At 29.2% G+C, this 19,779-nt stretch overlaps 2 protein-coding genes and 1 long non-coding RNA gene across 5 annotated transcripts in view; 2 read left to right on the top strand and 1 right to left on the bottom strand.

Annotated features, from left to right (window-relative positions):
* bdg (bedraggled) overlaps positions 1-19,617 on the top strand; it is a 39,587-nt gene extending 19,970 nt beyond the window's left edge. For all 3 annotated transcript variants that reach the window (XM_035088734.1, XM_035088742.1, XM_035088748.1), the window contains 10 exons: positions 10,050-10,231; positions 10,333-10,549; positions 10,629-10,879; positions 12,245-12,468; positions 12,777-12,933; positions 13,058-13,338; positions 13,473-13,604; positions 17,227-17,454; positions 17,546-17,743; positions 18,016-19,617. In XM_035088734.1, the coding sequence (XP_034944625.1) occupies positions 10,050-10,231; positions 10,333-10,549; positions 10,629-10,879; positions 12,245-12,468; positions 12,777-12,933; positions 13,058-13,338; positions 13,473-13,604; positions 17,227-17,454; positions 17,546-17,743; positions 18,016-18,825 (2,680 nt within the window). In that variant the 3' untranslated portion in view covers positions 18,826-19,617. The remainder of the gene's footprint in view (positions 1-10,049; positions 10,232-10,332; positions 10,550-10,628; positions 10,880-12,244; positions 12,469-12,776; positions 12,934-13,057; positions 13,339-13,472; positions 13,605-17,226; positions 17,455-17,545; positions 17,744-18,015) is intronic.
* On the bottom strand, positions 8,748-9,480 carry LOC118070275 (uncharacterized). Its single transcript, XR_004690739.1, has 2 exons — positions 9,038-9,480; positions 8,748-8,932 (listed from the first exon to the last, which is right to left on the bottom strand). It is a non-coding gene; the product is annotated as an uncharacterized lncRNA (long non-coding RNA).
* Positions 13,895-16,265, top strand: Traf-like (TNF-receptor-associated factor-like). Its single transcript, XM_035088785.1, has one exon. The coding sequence runs from the start codon at positions 14,279-14,281 to the stop codon at positions 15,725-15,727; it is 1,449 nt and encodes a 482-aa protein (XP_034944676.1). The 5' UTR covers positions 13,895-14,278; the 3' UTR covers positions 15,728-16,265.
* Positions 19,618-19,779: the final 162 nt, after the last annotated feature.

The following is a 19,779-nucleotide window of genomic DNA, read 5'->3' on the forward strand; positions in this document are numbered from 1 at the left end:
AATTAATTTAAAACTGATCATTCTTTTAAACGTTACTAGATTTCAACGTACACTTGTACGAATCATCGATGCCATACGTTCATTACTATTCACCTATCATTATAATTACTAATTAATATTTTTTCACTTAATTTAAAAACTAACAAACAATTTACTGACTGATTATTATATCATCAATAGGAAATTAAACTGCACATAACCGATTACATATGTTAATTCCTTATAAATTACACCATCAAAAACATCACTGAAATTCAAGATTTAAAAAACGCGTGAAGTTATTTATTATGATATATTTCAATATATTTATTACTTCATCAAAAGCATCACTAGATTTGAACATGGATTTGTTATCATCATTAATACATTAATTATCATTAACTAAACATTATAATAATTGAAGAATATTTTTACAGCCATCGAAAAACTTATTTAACATAATTACACTTCTAAATAATTTCATATACAATCCAAGTTTATCACTACATGCCGTGGAGCAAGCATATTATTAATGTGAAAAAGAATTTATTTAACAAAAATTTATTCAATTGAAGCAAAATGACTTAAATCATATTGCTTTGAATAGAAAAAATTAATCTAAAGAATGCTGATCATTGTAGAAACAAGAACTAGTGGGAATTTATTTACAATAGAAGAGTACAGGTATTCAATGAGCATCACGGTCGCAAAATAATTACTACAAATGTCTAAAAGAATGAATATCGTTAATATAAAGTATTTTTACTCGCTGAAAAATCATTATGAGCCTTACTATTTTTCTTTGTGACGTTTTTGGAAAACGACCCCAATTTACGTGAATATTTCTGACAAAAAGAAACAGGTATTGAAGTGCCATTTATCGATAGTACATTTAAGAGATATTGTTCAAATAATGGTAAAGCAATAAGTATTCAGTTTTACTAATGTACATAAATATAGAATGTCATAGAATAAAATGTTCTAAATTTATATTTTTCATGCTTTCAAGTATCGATTTTCCGTTATAAAAATGGTCTGCATAATTAAATAGTTTAAATGAATATGTCGATTTTTTACCTTGTGAAGATCAGCCCCATGCTTATTCCAGAGAACAGGATTCAATAATCAGTATATTGAATTATACAATTAATGAACAAATAATTTTTAATTGATTTATTATAAATATCATTTCTATTAACTGAAACTTTTATTTATCACAATGAATTAATTACCGTTAAAAAAAATTAAGCATTGACTTAGGCGTATTTTATCACACAAAAATTGAAAATATTACTGTCACTTGTTTTCTGATGATTATTTAAATTAAAACAACACTGAAATATGTCACTGAATTCATCACTGTCACCAGACATTGAAAAGAAACTTGATACATAATAGAAAAGATGTCTTCATCACAAATCACTGCAGCGAACTAACTAATAATTGCGGAAAATTCTTAGTTTATATATTTTTAAATGGAAGGAAAGAAGAATGGAAGGAAAAAACTGAACATTACCGGATTTGTACCGATTATTTTATAGAATACTCCAATCAATCACATCTACTGATTTAAATTTATTGACATTAAATTGATCAGAAAAACTATTTATTATGACTATAAACTTTAGTACTTATCACGGCGTTATGTGAACGGTTACTTATCTCAATGTATTAGCTATTAACAAATACTTTTTATTTCACTTGTCAACTCTAAAACTTAAGGAAAAAGTAATAAACAAAGTAGTAGTAAATAAATGATGCGCAATACATTACTGGACCGCAACTTTAAACCATTGAACTGAACTGTCAAGATGACAACTTTTTTTAAATTCAACAAGAATCACGACACTTTGAGTCGAGAGCAGAGATGTTCTTGATTCATCACATTGGTGAACTGACTACACTTTTTTCACAACTTCGGGATAAATAGTTTTTCATGTGAGTAGGGATGATCCGAAGATGAAACTAATTATTGGTGGAAGTTGGCACGGGTGGGAATGTAAAGTGGAGTGGACCCAATGATCAACCAGTCCCAAAATCACAGAAGATAAGGGCGGGTAAATAGAAAGCATACCTTATGTATGGTGGGGTGAGGTAGCAAGACGATGGTCAAAAATAATACAATAGGCTAATAAACTCTGGAATTGTCCGGACTTTAAATATAAAGAAAGACTTTTGACATAATCCTGCAAATACCTCTCATTTACCCAATTACTTTTGGCAGGAATTATAAGAATGAATTCAAAAGAAAACTGTTATTTAAGTGCAATTTGTCTTTTAAAACATCTCTAATTGGAACTTTCCAGAAACTTTTAATATGGCAAGTTTTCCAATTTATTCACACGGATAATCTATAGTGACATGAGAAAAAAATTATCTATTATCTGTATCGTCATGATCATTGGTTTCCTCAAATACTTGCAAAACTCTATCATTAACATCTTATGCACTTCCTTGTCCTCAAAAACGCATAGCCACCGCGTACATCCACACGAGTGGATTGCCATAGGCTTTCTATATCATGCTAATCAACAAATATATGAACAGCTCCATAATTTCTCGCTTCTGCAAACACGATCTAACGAAGTTGAAATGCAGCAAGAATATAACTGTTCATATTGACATAGTAACAACTCATAAGATATTAATTAATTGAAAACTTGATTATCAATACTCTGCGATCAATTGAAGATTGGTCGATTTCATTTAAGAAAATTTATAAAGCGAGAAGTCGTGAGAGAAAGTATTTGAGCTTTTTGAATGGAAGATAAACAATATTAATTTTTTGTTATCTACACCAGTAAGGAACATTCATCCAAATTAAATATTTAATTAAATTATCTATCATTTAAAATCAATATTTAAATAATTTTAATGAATATGATTAAAACAAGAAACCATTTTTTACTTTGTCAAAAACTGATGACATGTCTAGGCATATCTGAATCAGAATTAGTTCTTAATCCTCAGAGTCTAAGAAGTGGGCAAACTTTGATTCTTGCAGAGCACTAGTAAAAAGGTCTACCTAGTAAAACCTTATACCTCTTTTACTTTTACTGGCAGGCGTAATAGCTTTAAAAATTATACCTGGAGAGCTATTTTGGCTCTGATGAGTCATGTTTACCCACCTCTACCCTTAGACAATGAATTTTATGATGGCTGCAAAGGTCAGTCGCTAAAATTGTCGAACCTCTCACCTGGGAAAATTTACTGTCGCCTGATTTATATCTCAACAAATTTTATTGAATAGACTCTATTCAATAGAGTCTATCTTACTTAATAATTTTACTAAGCTGTTTAAGTCTGCATTTTGAGTATTTATTTTTTATAATAGGTAAATCATTTTTTTTTTCATTTGTACATCTGCTACCATAATAAAACTAGACTATGAAAATACTTTTCTAGACTACATTCATACGTGAATATGTATTCCATTTTATTTCTCATAAATAAAACTGCCAAAAAAATATTTACAAGTTTTTAAATGATGAATAATATTATGATAACTTGAAAACACTAAAAATAAATTTTGAAGTATTTATTATTGATTCATTAATAAATTCGAGAAAAATTGAAGTAAATGTAATCTATATTGTTTAAATCAGAATGAGGATAAACCTTGCTGTAAGCGTGCATTATCTTTACCACCTGAAAGACTCATAAGGTATAGATATATTCATACGTATGGGATAGTTGAATATTCATGAATAGTGACTGAAAGAGGTTCAAGCCTCAGCAAGCATCGAGGCGTATATAGGTATTCGCCCGTGCAATGGTTATGAATCATCAAAAATTGGTGAATTTCTTTTCCATTGTGTTTTGTATAAATTTTTATTACTCTGTCTTTTTCTCTTCCGCATTAGTATGATAGTTTAGATGTACTGAGTGAAGTGATCAGGATGCGTGGCTCCAGTTCGTCTACCTACGCACGATCAATGTTTGACACCGATGCAATGTACTGGGTTGACGTACCTATTTACCAGCAAGAATGTGAATGATCTCATATGTTATCTCCATGCTTTTTTAAAGACTCAACAACATAATTATGTATGTGCTTATAAGCTATTGACAGAGTCACTAGATTACATTGTACTCAATATACATAAAATGATGACAATCATTAGATATTGTTGAAAGATATCATGATTGTTACAATTGTAAATAGAATAGATCTAATAGCGTTTTTGAATGGAGTATGTCAACTCTAAAATACATGGAAAAAATCTTTGATGGAAAAAATGTAATTGTTTCAAGCAAGGTTGGAAATAGAACTGTGTTTATGGAGTCATAGTATGGCATCATGTCCATTAAATGTGTACTTGTATAATATCATCATATTTGGTACGCTGCAACGCAACTGCATAACTAATAGAAGTATAACTACAAACTGTTTAAGTAGGATTGGTATGATGTCACTGATGTTCAATGTAATTAGCAACATTTTAATTGCAGCTTATCGAAAAATTGTTAACTTTTTATGAAAATGAATTCAACTTATAGAACTGCAGAATATCTAGATATATTCAATGTCAAAAGAAAAATATTTAGTTTACATAAAATTGTTTATGAGTCAATAATTGAATGGTAACAAATAAGCTTATTATTATATTGGTATAAGTAGACTCACATTTATCATGAAATAAAAACTTTATAATTGGATATACACTTAATGGTAGCTTTTTCACTTTGATTTAACGGTTGTTAGTATCTACTCTAATCTTAAATAGTTCCTGTATTGATTATTTATTCATTTACTGGTTAACTGAATCTAAAAAACTGAATTATTCAATCAATTACTACTTCAGTAAACTTTTTATCATTATAATGTTCGCAAATCTTTTAAAATTTCCAGTTTACCTTACGAACAAACCAAATATGTTTATTTTTAGAGTTTTCATTCAGTGATTCAGTGATCTTCCTTTTTTTCTTCCAAATTTTAGCAGCTATAGATTTATGATTATTAATTTAATAAAAGAATAATTGTGTTCAATCAGCTGAAGTCAGTATATAAGAGAATATTTAACATGATTTTGATACAAAAATAATAACTTTTAAACCGAGCAAAATGTGTATATATGCTTCTTGCTACAGCACAATCAATATCAAATATTAATTAATGTTCTTATATGCTGTTTATGTATCTATGTTATGAACAAATAGATAATAACTTTAGGTGGTAGAAACATGTTAGTATATAATTGTATCGATTACTAGTGCTTCAAAGAGTATATCTTCATTGTATGTATACAGTATATAACTACTATATATAACAGTATATAACAGTATTTGCTTATTTGTTTCTAAGGATCATTTTGAAGTATGATTATGCTATTTTATTATGAGCAGGTAAAATAAATAAGAGTTATGTATACATATAATATTGACTATATATAATCAAAAGTTTGCTATAGAAATCATCTGTTTCAAGACAATATAAAAGATTATATAGGTGCAAAAACTTTAGTATAAAGGGTGAATTCTAACTTATAAATAAACAATTGAAAATGAATAAATACAAAGGCGAAAATATTATGCATTTATTTTGATAAGTTAGAGAAAAGTAGGGTAATTACGAATGTGGCGTTTTTTTTTCAATCAAGCATTTTAATATGTTCGAGAAAGTGTAGCGTCTTGCTTCTAAGTCAAAACAATGAAAGAATATTACGGAAGAGAATAACAAAATTTCAAGAGCATTCAAGAATTAAGATTCCGAAAGATTAGCACATCTTTCATATATTTTACTACGAAATTTACTTAGTCATAAGTTGATTCACTTTCTTCAGATATAACTGCAATAAGGAACAAAATACATACCTGAGTAACTGTTTTATGATCGACGTTTAGAGCTATTTACGATTTTTTTTTACATTCTGATAACTATTTATTATCTAGTCTTCTATAGACACATATGTATTTATTTCAATTTACAAAAAAAGAATAGATATTCTGACCTGTGTTCAAATTAGTTGTTTCACATCTATTCATTTGCATAAATTTCTGTCTTTGATAACATTCTTTCCATTCACATAATCTAGTTATCTTGTTATTAAATTACAATCAAGTTTATTTATTCTTTTTTTACTACATGTTTTTTATAAAATAAATTCTACTATCTTCAATGCTAACTTAATCTATTTGGTTCTTTTATATTTACTTCAATTCAACTTTATTCATTAAATACTTTAGTTAAATCTATTTCAATACAAAGTATCATTCATTGCAGATTTTTTCTTCAAACAACTTTACTTGTAAATAGCACAAGTAATTAATTATCCTTCAATGATTAACAGCATAATTATGATTTTCAGTTTTTAATTATATCCTAGTCTTCATTTTATCGCCATGTTTTGTTATATTTTGGAGCCAACTGATCAGTTTTTCAAATAACTTTCAACTCCAATCTAATTAGCAAACCAGTTTATCAGTTACAAATTGTTGACCTTCGGCTATAAACACAGAAATAACAATTTGAGAAGACTCATACACTTCCATCAGTATACTGGTTGTTTTTTCACCATTTATCTCAACTACTTTTTAACCATCTTCTTCCAACATGTAAACTTTGCAATCGACTTTAGAAAAAAACAACATAGTCATTTATATTTAAAATTACTTCATAAACAAATCAACATAATGCTAGTCAGCTAAAAATAATGATCGAAAAAGATATTTGGAAGCGGTTGATGCCAACGTAGGTCTGGAGAAAGAAGTGATTGATACTAATGTGGTGTGTAAGGAAGGAGGTATGGATAAGAAAATTGCATGACTCACACGCATCATGACTCCACTGTTCTCTAAAAGCATTTGCAATGTTATATATACTATATAAAACTGCATCAGCGCGCGAATTTACCTCTTCCTACAGCTGAGCTCCTAATACCCTCACTGCAACGATGTTGCACAAAACGCTGCACTGCTTCCCCACTCACAAAGTTCCTCCACGCCGGCCAATACACTTCTCCCACTCTTCGCTATTCCCTCTGAGTCTCATACCCTCATTCAGTGCAGATGCAATGATCTAGTGAATAATCGATCACATACTTTTCACTGTTCTTCACTACGGTGACAAATGCATACATAATTCCTCTTCTCTTTTTCAGATGCAATTTAGTATGTAGTAACAAAGTCTAGATGTTGATAATTTGGCCAACGTGGCTAATGTATACTTGACATTTATACTTGTTGTTTCTCTTCACACAAATATAAAACCTACAGATTATTTTTGTTTGATCAGAATACATAACATGTAGCTTATTATCATACATGAGAGTCAATAAAATGGGAAATTTTTTACGATTGTTTTCCGTATTGTCATGATAAAAAATAAACATGGGCTTACCACGTGCATTGAACTAAAAAAATTAATTGAGGAAAGAATGAAGAAGTTGTTGCGGTATCACGTGACTGTTGCTTACAGTTATCCAGCAAGTTCAGGCTACATATGTGGTGGCCGTCAAGGCCTATAAGGTGGCCTAAGGTATCCGAGTTGAATCGCGTCAGTCAAGTGAACTCGGTCGATGCAAGTCAAACTACTCGGTACAATTTTAATTGCTTGATGCATTAGTAGACTTTGTTTTGTCTTTAATTAACACTCTTTGTCACATTATTCTATATTGTGTAAATTTATAATCTCTATTTATTTTATTTTTTATGAAATGTGTAGCATTAAGTTTGTTTTTATTGATCAACTAACAGAATTACGTCAATTAAACAGCCAGTAATGAAAATTTGTGGTTTTAAAAGTGACATAATATTAGGAGTGATTTATAAATGCACAAAAATTAATTAAAATACAATAAATGCAAAAAAGTGTAAATGACTAAAATTAATCACGATTTATTTAATTGAATATCTTAATGATCATCACTATAGACAGGTTTGGCATTGAAGCAAAATCTTGAAATCACTGTGTCAATTATAATGCAGTTTTTTTTTACAACTTCATTAGAAAATGATTGCAGTGGTACATGTAATCAGCACGTAATTTAACTACTAGTATAGTTGTGTGCCTAAGTGTCAAGCGTTTCACGACTGTCATGTTGTGTGTAATGTTGAGTTGTTGAACGAGTCGACTTGACGCGCTCGGGAAATCGAGGTATCAGGCTACTCGAATAAGTCAGGAGGTTCCCGCGGTTTTTCCGACCTCTGGACGCCAGATATGAGACCAATATGATGAACTACGACTCAACAATATGCAGGGGTTATTTTTATTACAGTCAACGACGACAAAGATTAATAAGGTATTCCCAAAAATGCACTCTAACTCTCATTGACTATGTTGAATTGCAGTTTGGTAGCAAATATATATATATACTCAATTTGTTATTTATTCTTTTACAATTAAAAAAATCCACTATTCGATCCAGACTCAACATAATAAATGCAGCTTCAAGAGACTAGTAGACCTTGATAATTGAAGATTCTTTTTTAGCTAGTCCTCTAACTTGTTTCAAAGTCACGTCGAGGTAAACAGCAAAGTATTCATATTTTTTTTTTTATATCTTAATTAGTCTGATTATTATATTGACTATCATTCGGTTTCTATTACGATCTCATGCAATTATATTGTATTCTACTAATGTATACTTGCACATTGAAAATCCAACTCAAGGTTAGACATTTTATATTACATTATTTTTATTAATTAAATTGATGCTTTATTATTCATGTATTTAACCTTATATAACTATTAGATATCATTAATAGAGACCATTGAAAATTACTTAGTGCATTTATGCTCCAAGTGTCAATTATTTGAGTAGTAATTATTTTGTCGATGTTCTTATCTGAACATTATTTAATATTTTTAATACATAAAACTTATCATGTTGGACTTTGTTGTGAATTTTATTTCAAGTTTATTACGAGGTCTTTCAACGTCATTAACAGATCAAGTGTCGAATTAAATATCGTTATGATATACTTGATATTCCTCCAACCTCTGCTTAATACCCTGATATAAAATAATATAATATTAATCTACTAAGATTTACCAATTTTGAGTAATAAAAAATTTTTATTTACCAGATATATTTATCTCTATTCTTAATGTACGTACCAAGTTGGAAAGACAAAAACGTGAGAGGTACTTGGGTAATTATTTAGGGTACACCATTATTTCCAGGTGTTGACAAACAAGTCTTAGTATAAGAAGATGCAGTAAAGAGTAAAATCTAACTTGTCCATCGTCCAAAGTTCCGTTGCCTTAAGAGAACAATTATCTCTGACAATGGTAGATTGTTTCTAAATAATTGAATATTACACTTCAAAAAGGGACAATGAGTTTTCCATTCCATAATTAATTTTGAGTTTTTTGTTGAAAGATAGCATTTTTGAGATATTTACATATGAGTGCTAAGAATTTTTGGTCAAATAAACAATTAAAGACTTCTTTTAAAACTGTCCTTAGAACTGAAAGATATTTCATTTGATGATACAAAAGCGTGATAATTTAAATACAGTTGATTTTTTTATCTTTTGGAATGATGGTTTAATATGTGGATTCACCTAAAATAAAATAAAAATATTTGTTTATTAAAAATGATATTTTGAATAAACTGATTGATATGTGATTATTATGGTAATACATCATATCAACAAAGAACTTGAATTAAATGTTATTAAACAACAAATGGAGACAAACACAACATAATTTTCAAACTAAAAAAACCTATTTTCATTTGATTGATCATTTAAACTAAATCTTTATTTTCTTTTTTCAATTGGATGATTTTTTCTATATAATTAGTCATTTTTTACTTTTTCTTTCAAAACAACAAATTTAATGACAAAATATGTAAAATAAATTTTTAAGATGAATCATTTCTGAAGATTGCAATTTATAAAAACAAAGAAAGCAATAAAATTATTTCAAATGAAAAATTAATTCCTACCAATAATGACTTATTTCACCACATCAAAAAAATACCGTTTGAAACTATTATAAACATATTTCTAGCATTTATAAAATCCTTTCCATAATATGTATAATTATCATTAGTAATAAAAAAAAAACATGCATTATAACGAATATTTAAAAAAATATAAACTTAACATGAAATTTTTTTCAGTGTTGGCAATAGACAAACAGGAGAAACAGACCGCGAAAATGAACGAGGTGAAGATGAAGATGATGACGAAAATCCTTTGGGTAAATGGCCTCATGCACTTAGCCCGGCCTTGGCTTGTCTCGGTTGCACATTGGGCTTATTTAATATCAGCAGATTTGCAATACTTAGTGTTCAATTTGGAGGTAATTATTATATTTTTAATAAATTTAATTATCTTCAATGATTGGTTAAAGTTCTAAAAATAAATTTCATGTTCTATTAATTGTTTGCTTGTCCTCCACAGCTAATTTCATAGTACAGTTTTTAGTCTTGTCATTGGTTCTGGGTATACCATTGCTTACATTTCATGTGTGCCTCGGTCAACGTCTGTCTGCGGGAGCTGTTGACATGTGGAGGATTTCACCTGTCTTTCATGGCGTTGGTATTGCATTACTTGTTGCACATGCCTTTATTGGTATTTACAGTATTATTGGAGTTTCGTGGATGTTTGTTTATTTTAGGTAAAATTTATCTTACTGAAAATACCTTTTTTTATGTATTTTATATTGATAACTTAATTGGTTTTTTTGCTTTTTATAGAGATTCTTTTATTACAAAGCAAGATAAATACCGTTGGGCTGAACCCTTTTCACTTTTTCGCGATGATAATAAACCGAATAACTATTCAACATCTTATAAATTACACGAAACAGTGCCTGATTACTTCAGTGGAATCGTCCTTCAAAGACATCATCTGAATGAACCAGATCCCGGAGTGGTAACTCTCAAGTTTCAAGTTGCTTTCAATCTTGCGGTTGTATGGATGATTGTATTTGTTTCTTTGAGTAAAGGTATGTTAGAAATTTACAAAAATATATTATCGATACACTTATATACGAGTTTATTGTTTTCTTCTACATTCAGAGGAGTTAATGATTTATACACTATTCATTTCACTTCTTAAATGTAAACAAATCAATAATGAACCATTTTGCACTTTAATGATATACTTTCTATCAATTTGCTATTTTTAAACACATTAAACATTGAATTTTTAATTTTCGATTCATTTGAAACTATAATATTATACGCACAAAGTGCGCAATATATATTTTTTTAATCAATTATTTTAGTTTAGTGCAAAAAATTCTCTCTGTGTAATGATTGAAAATGGTTTAAAAATATAGAAAAATGTGATCAATATTATAAATAGATTTTCCACAACCATAACGTAAAAATTGAAAATATTCACAAATAAATTTATTTCTAACAAAACTAAATATTATCGGTGCATGCAATCGAGTAAAAAAACGATTAATATCTACATCAAATGTGACTAAACGAACTTATACTTACTCACTCTACTTCTCATAAGCATCACTTGTAAACGGTGAAAATAACTTTTGCAAACTCTAAAAAAAACGATAGGATGGAATTGAAAAGTTGTGAATTTTTCTTCTTCAATGACATAAATATTTTACAAAAAAAATCGAAAAGAGTTAATGATATCTGGACTTACGTTGAAAATAGTTCATTATTTGACTAAACATAATTATTTAATATCAAAATGGTTCTGCAAACAAAAAAAAAGCCAAGTTTTTAGCGATGAATGAGTTATTTCGAGTGTAAAATTAATGATTAATATTATGTAAAAATAAATACCAATAATTATTTTTTGCCAACAACTCTATTTCAAACCCTATTAATATTATCATAAATTTCCAAAAATACATAATTGGTTAGTAGTTGTTTAGCAACTGACATTTTACACAGTAATCTTAGCTAATTTTGACATTTATTTATTTATAAAAAAGACAAACATAAATATGTCTGTGAGAATAAAAATACCACAGGTTATTACTTGTGGTTTTTATGAAAAGCTAAAAAAGTGAAAATGAATCATTAAGATTCTTTTTACATCCAAGTACATTTATTATTGCTATTATAAGTCATTCTTTCCTTTGTGATGATTTAATGATTCTTAAAAAAACGATAATATTAATAAAATTTTCTTTAATAAATATAATTCTTCGAATCACTATAATAGGTCATAGCAATATATAAGATTTTGTGGATGATAAACTATTGAGATTTTTGATTTAATCAAAAGTGGACAATGTTTAAATAACTCTTAATTTTACGTTTCTTATTACTAAAAAGAAAACTTTTATTTGTTTTTGTGATTAACTTCGTTATATATAAATTCTTTCTTACAGGTCTCCGATCATATGGGAAAGTTGTCTATGTTTTCACTCTAGTACCTGTATTTGGAACGTTAATTCTATGCACAAAGCTTTTGGGATTAACTCCGCCAGGTACCATTAACCAATTGTTTCCAGCTACCGTTTGGGCAGAATTTTTCATTAACAGCAAGTCATGGGTAGCTGCCGCCTCAGAAGTCTTTCTTACTTGGGGTATTTTGGGAGCCGCTACTATGCAAGTAAATATCGTAAAAATTAACTGCAATAAATCATAGATTCTGTCAAAGGTTTAGTTACTTTAGTGTGAAATTTTGGTCTCTCAAAGTGAAGAAAAGGTCTGGAATTTTTAGAGATTATTTTTACCTAATCTCTATTGAATAATCGTACATTTACCCAAGGCCTCATGAAGTGATAAAATTTTATATACATTTTATACACTCTCTTGAAAGTTTGAGAGCTTTAATTTTTTGAATTTTTAAGTCTTAAAATTTAAGAGACTTCTTTGTATTAATAAATAGATAATTATGTACAAAACAATTTTTTTTAGATAGCTGCACATAACAAGCATAAACATCTTCTTCAAAGAGACACGAGTCTTGTGATCGTGTTAACAATTGTTGTTCTCTTACTGGCAGCATTTTTAGCAAACACTTGCGTACAAATATTACGGCATCACGGATATATTTATACAACTAGTTCATTTGGTAAATATTTAATCCATCAGTCTTATTTTATTCATCTATTTTATACAATGTTGAGGCATGCATTGCTATATACCATGATATCAAAAGAGAAGCATTTTTAATGAATGTCTATTTTTATTTTAAGAAAAAATCTCAGGATATACATTTATGCGGCCAACGAATCAAGCACCACCAGCTGGATACAGCAACACTGTGGAAAGATATATGTCTCACGTTTCATTTCTGCTCGGTGAAAGAGCGATCAAACCTGGAGCAGATCCCAGTATAGAGTCAGGTTATCAGGCCCTTAGACTTTCCACAGAACTCGTGCCTGCAACACTAGCTCTTCTTGGTGCTGAACACGTTTCTCCTTTTTGGGCAGTTTTATTTTACTTCATCTTAATTCTTTTCGGCATCGCGCAACAGGTAATGCTGTTGAATAAACTCTATCTATATAACTACAGTGTGGAACCTCCCACTTAAAGTTTGAACATTGAATAATATAGAAACTGATTCTTCTTATCGTCAAATAGCGATTAAAAGCATTTGTTTGTCTGCAGCTGGCTATATGGCACTGTGTAATCACTGGGATTATGGCAATCAACGCAAAAATGATGAAACTATGGGAAACGACGATTACATTTTTCAGCTGTGCATGTGCTTATATTCTTGGATTGCCAATGGCCACAGAGGTAAATATTTTTATTGGATTTTCATTTAATATATTTACGTTTTTTTCTAACATAAAAGTTTTAAAATACTAATAGAATTTATTCCTATTTAAAAAAAGCTTTAATTAATTGAAATCGTGTTTTGAACAAATTTAAAAATAATTTTAAATTAAATTTTATGGTGTTGCGTTGACCTAATTATCAATTGATGCCTGTGTCACTTAAAATTAAATACAAAAATATCTTTTGAACCAAAATTAGTTATCTTATTCTTAAAAAATTTTTAATCTACAATTAATAATTTACAAAAACACACTTATTTAAGTTAAGATCAACGATTTCTTTCGTTAAAGTAAGAACGAAGGCCGCACCATCAAACAAAATAACAACTAATAATTCAAATGACTCACTTTTTGATAATGGTAGTGATGAAACCTGCTAACTTATTCGTATCTGTTAAATTCTCTTATCTTTTTATACCTATTGCACTAATGTTTAACCAGATTATAAAAGCCTTATCGTGAAGACCTGCCTTAGATGTATGGTAAAATATAGCATTTAGTTGCGTATTGAAGAGTCACTGAGAATATAGCGTGGTCTACATACTAGTTGTATCGTTGTAGACAAATCAATAAGTGTATCTGGTACATTAAAAAACGGCAACTAGATTTTTAATATATCACGTTGCTACAACAATGGATAACTGTCGAAATACTAACTTACATACTTCAGTGCTCTGCTATTTTTGCAATGATTCTTTTGATGAAAGATTCTGGCATGATCATGTGCAGCTTTGTGGTTCAATTTTAGAGCAATGTCCAGGAAAATGTGGAGTTTATGTGCCCAGAAAAAATTTAAAATCCCACAGAAAACGATGTATTTCTCGTTATAATTTTGAAAGAAGTAACACAATACCACAACGTACTTTGCATATGGATTGCGAGGATAAAGAAATAAAATGGCGTGATAATGTTTTCTCAGTACTTAATTTACTGAGAACGGCTGTGAAAGAAAGTGAAGTTGAACGAAGGAAACTTATTGATAATTCTATTATGATGATGAAACGTCTTGAGACAATTGAAGAAACTACTCAATCAATGAAATTAAGTATTTTGAGTGAATCAAATAATTTTCAGCAAAGATCGCTAGAATTTGATGGAAGACTGCAGAACCTTGATCAAGCTGTAAATGATGTTGATGGGAAAACTCGTGCTAGTTTTGATGCAGTTGCTTACAGATTAGATGTTTTACAAGGTATTGTGATTGAAGAGAGGAATAAACAAGTCAAGGTTTCGGAAGTTTTTGAGAATGAGATAGAAGAGTTGAAGAAATTTGTTGCTAAAGAAAGTGCATTAATTAGTGATGCTTGGGATGATCAAAAACGAAGAATGAATGATTTAAAACTCGAGTTGGAAATGAGATGTAAAAATGCTAAAGAGTTAGAACAGAAGCATGATAATTTAGTTATTAAAACAGATATGCTGTTAGAAGAATTGAAGTTACATTCAGAAGTAATTGAGAAGCAAGAGAGAACAGTAAAAAAATTGAAATCACAAACACATAATGCTATATCAACTTTAGAAGAATTGTTATCTAAAAATGTTGAAAGTCCATCAAGTACTTGTGAATGCCAATGTGATTTCACCAATTTAAGTGGAGTTACTAACGGAAGACTCTTATGGAGAATAAATCGATACAAGGAGAAAATGACAGTTGCCAAGGAGAAAGACTTCGTACTTTATAGCCCAGTATTTTTTAACAAAGAGTATGGTTACGCATTAAAAATGGAGTTATATTTGAATGGACGAGACAGGTGGAGAGACAGAAATATTATAGGATGTCTGAAAGTAGTGGAAGGACCTTGGGATCCTTTGTTAGACTGGCCTTGTGTTTTGCGGGCAACAGTAACACTGAGGGATCAAGATAATCCTGCTAATAATATTCGAAAAATAGTTAAAACCAAAGCTAGAATGAGGGATGACAGTAGTAGTGATTCAGAAAAAGATTCCGCTATAGATATGTTCATTCCGCATACAACTTTAATTAGGTACGATGGATTCACCCGAAACAATGTTCTTTTTCTAGACATTCAGATTACTGAGATGCGAGACAGTATATCAACGTCATCATTAACAACACAGTAAAAGTGTAATAATAAATCTAGTTGCTTTATTAGATACTTTTTTTTATTAAATTATCAATCAAATTGAAATTCAATTAAATTGTTGATATTAAAATTGGTTGTAAAATAAGAACAAATTTGTTTTTGATTGTGCACTCTAAAATCTTTTTTGTACAATTTCATTAGAACTCAGGATGGCAGATACAAATATTTATGTTTGAAAAAATGATTCATATTTATGTGTCTACTACATCATCACTCAATGATGACCTAAATTTTTTGTAACAAAAATTTATAAATTTATAAAAAATTGTATTTTATTAAAAATAGCATGATTGTCTTGAAATTATTTTAAATTTTTAACGCATCTAGCCAATTGTATATTACTTTAAGGCGCCTCGAATTGAAAAATATTGATATATAAAAGTATGTATTTCTTATTCTTCAACCATTCATCCTTATCTCATTTCATTCTATAGACCATTTCGCGAATCTTTTTCTGCAAGTATTTTCTTATATTATCTATTTATTTTCTATATCTATATTTTTCTGCTTGAGGTGCCTTAATTTCTTACGCAATAAACTAGCAAATAAATAAACATAAATATTCATTCGATTGTAAATGTATTAAATATTTTTTACAATTGTTTTCTGGTAATTTTTTAGTTTCATAATAATTGTAAAAGTCTAATTTAATAAACGTGATTTCAACCTCTATTTTTTTTGTAAAATTTTATTAGAAATTTCTAAAAAATAATGGTAAATTTGTTTAATAAAAACAAAATCATTTTCAATTTATGATAAGAAAGAATGAGTACCAGTTATTATTATTTAAACGATCTTATAACCATAATTAATTGTAATAATTTTGAAGTACTGTATATTATATACTTCGTGTGAAGAGTAATAACTACTGAAGATGTTATAATAATCAAATATATCCTCACGATCTGGCTATTTCCTATTATATCCATTTGTAGATGCTTTTTTTTCTTCATTGTTTTTTCATATTATTGCCAGAGGAACATGCTCTTGCTAATATGGAACAATAGCCCAGCTACATTTTCTCTATTATCTGACTTTATTTCCTACTTGCTATTATTATATTATCAGAGTGTTCATTAATATTTTATACAACTCAACTAATTAAAACTTTTGTCTCTCGTTAAATGTGGGATTCTAGATTGATAAAAACATTTATGTGAATTTACTACATGATTCAAATCAATAATTGTCTTTACATAAATAAATCGTTTTTAAAGTAATAGTTGAAAATTCTAATTAATATTTTATTCAATGTAATATTTATTTCTTAGCCTCTCTAATTTCTACTGTTACTTGTAACTGTTAATTTCAGTTTATTTTTAGATTAATATATCATTACGTTATTATTTATTCCGCCAACTATTAACTTGTTTACATTGAATAAAGGCATTTATTAAAAATAAAAAGCTTTTTGCTTAATAACATTAATAAAATTAATAATAATTATTAATCTTTTTATTATTTTTGATTTTCTAGTTGGGTATTTATGTGGTTTACTACTTGGATTACACAGTTGGAGGAGCTTGGTGGATAATAGTATTATATCTGGTACAAGTTGGTGCAGTATTTGCAGTGAGAGGTCGACCTCACACAGGCGAAGCTGTTGTGGCCGAGTTATTTCCACCGACAGGCAGATGTCTTAGGCACTGGGCTGGACCTTTGTTGTCTTTCACTTGGAACGTGATTCTACCAATTACATTAATGGTAATTCTGAAGTAAATTTATGGAAATAATTTTTAATAGTTTGTCAATAGATATTTGGTAATTCATTCTATACTGTTATTCTATACTTCAGGTATTAAGTATCACACTCTTTCGGACTAGTGGTTTTCGTGAGCTTTATAACTATCGGAGAACGAACAGAGATTATTGGGCAATATGGGCAAAACAATTAGGAGCATCGATTCAACTTATTCCTATCTTGATCATTCCAGCAGTCGCAATTATCCAAACCTGTCGGTATCTAAATAACGGTCCACCTGATATATTTGATGTAAGTAAAACTTGTTTTTTACTTTCTTATCTTGGTTATTCATCGTAAATGATAATATAATGAATTGATTTATACCATGCGTACATTAGACTGAACAACCGGAGGTTAATTATAATCGTTGCGATCAATGCAACGCAAATGTAAGTCAAACTTTACTCGAGATTGCATTTAATTTCTGCAATAAACATAATATTCAGCACTGTATTTAATGTTGATGAATAGTGCTAATTGCAAATAATTAATTTATCATAAGGAATTATTTACTCTTTCAGAGGATTCAACTTCTCTATCGACCCAATTTGGAGCCAGAAAATCCACAGCGGACTCAAGCACAGTTAAGAAATAATACAAGCACAAATGTCCACAGCAATGGTATATTACCAACCACGTCAGATGTTCCCTTTGAAGACCCTCCTCCTAAGTATACGCCTCCACCGAGCTATACGACAGCAACAGGAGCACGAATTGCCAAGATGTTAAGACAAAGCTTTCGTAGGAGTGTAAGAAGGATAGCATCAGTTTTAGGTGAAAGTAGTGTGCCACGTACGAGACCAGCTCTTCAACCTCCTCCGCCTGATTATGCAGCAGTTTTAGTAGAAATGAATCAGTCTATTCTTTCAAGAGACATAACGGTACATACGATTGAACCAAGACCGGATGTGACGGACGTTGGCATTAGTATGAATGAAAGACTGAGGCCAAATACTTTAGACAGAATGACACGAATAAATACTTTAGATAGATGTCCTGTAGCAAGAACACATTCTACAATTGATCGAAATCGAAGGTCACAAAATAGTGGGTCATCTAATTTAACAGCTGCTGATGTCGCTAATTTACTTAGAAGTAGTATACGAAGAGGAACTGCAAGAACACAACAAAACCTTCGAAGGAATTCATTACATAATTTACCTCCAACAGCAGCTTCCATTGAAAATCTTGTTAGCGCCGCTGCACCTATCAGTGAAGACTCATTAGTTTTTGCTAAAAATGTACCTCTAGTCCCCGAGCAGGATAATGACGATAATGATGACGAAGATAAAAAGACTGTTGAAATGGACAACTCCGTGTCTGTGATATAAGACTCGCAACAATTAATTTTTTTTTTAATTTAATTTGTTTTTTAAAAAATTTCTCGGAAAAGGTTGGAGTAAATGCATAATTCACTTTATTTTGTTAATATTTGAAAATTAAACATAACTTTGGTTTATGTTAAGTACACTCTCCGATCGATTGTTTATTCTATAACAGTGAAGCACAAAGGCAATTTTACTTTGAACTATATTTAATAAATATGTAAGAATTTAAAATAATAGTAAAGTAATACTTTTAGTAATGCGTTGTATTTATATAACGGTAATGTAAATGTGTTCAAAAGCATTTTTTAATAATTCTATGTAATATAAACACAATAATTTTATGCTCTATTTGTTAAAAGTAAGACCCATTGTAAATAAATGTAAAATTTTCATGAAATCAAAAAAGTATTTTCACTCATTAAGTATATAATCAGTTTGAGTGGTTATGAGATCTGATTGTAAAAATCATTCTATCCGTCCAAAAAAAACGTTTGCACAGTTTTATTATATTTTAAAATGTCTTAATTTTAACTTAAATATGAAACAACTTAATGTGCGAATAAAGAAAAATTTTATAATTTCATATAAGTTAAATTGGAATTTTTAATTTTAATTTAAAATAAATAAATAAAAACATTTAGATGTACATTGAATTCTCTTCATATTGAAAAGCATTCCTGGAAAACTTACTCTGTGTGAATTCCCTATTTTTTTTTATAAAAATAAAACAATTAATTACTACTTATTTGATAAGAAACTTCAGAATATCAATAATCTTTTAATGCATTCTATAAAGTCTATTTAAGTCATGATTCAAATAATCTATTCTTGTGAAGAAGGACGAACAAATTTAATAAACATCAAATACTTGTTTACTTTGTAAGCCATCGCAATATTTATTCAATATCATGTTTTACATTCCTTATAAAAAATTGCTAACTCACAATCTTGCATCAA

Source organism: Chelonus insularis, unplaced genomic scaffold (assembly GCF_013357705.1).
Source record: "Chelonus insularis isolate UGA/USDA-ARS -01 unplaced genomic scaffold, ASM1335770v1 contig_12_pilon, whole genome shotgun sequence".
NCBI classification, from domain to species: Eukaryota; Metazoa; Arthropoda; class Insecta; order Hymenoptera; family Braconidae; genus Chelonus; species Chelonus insularis.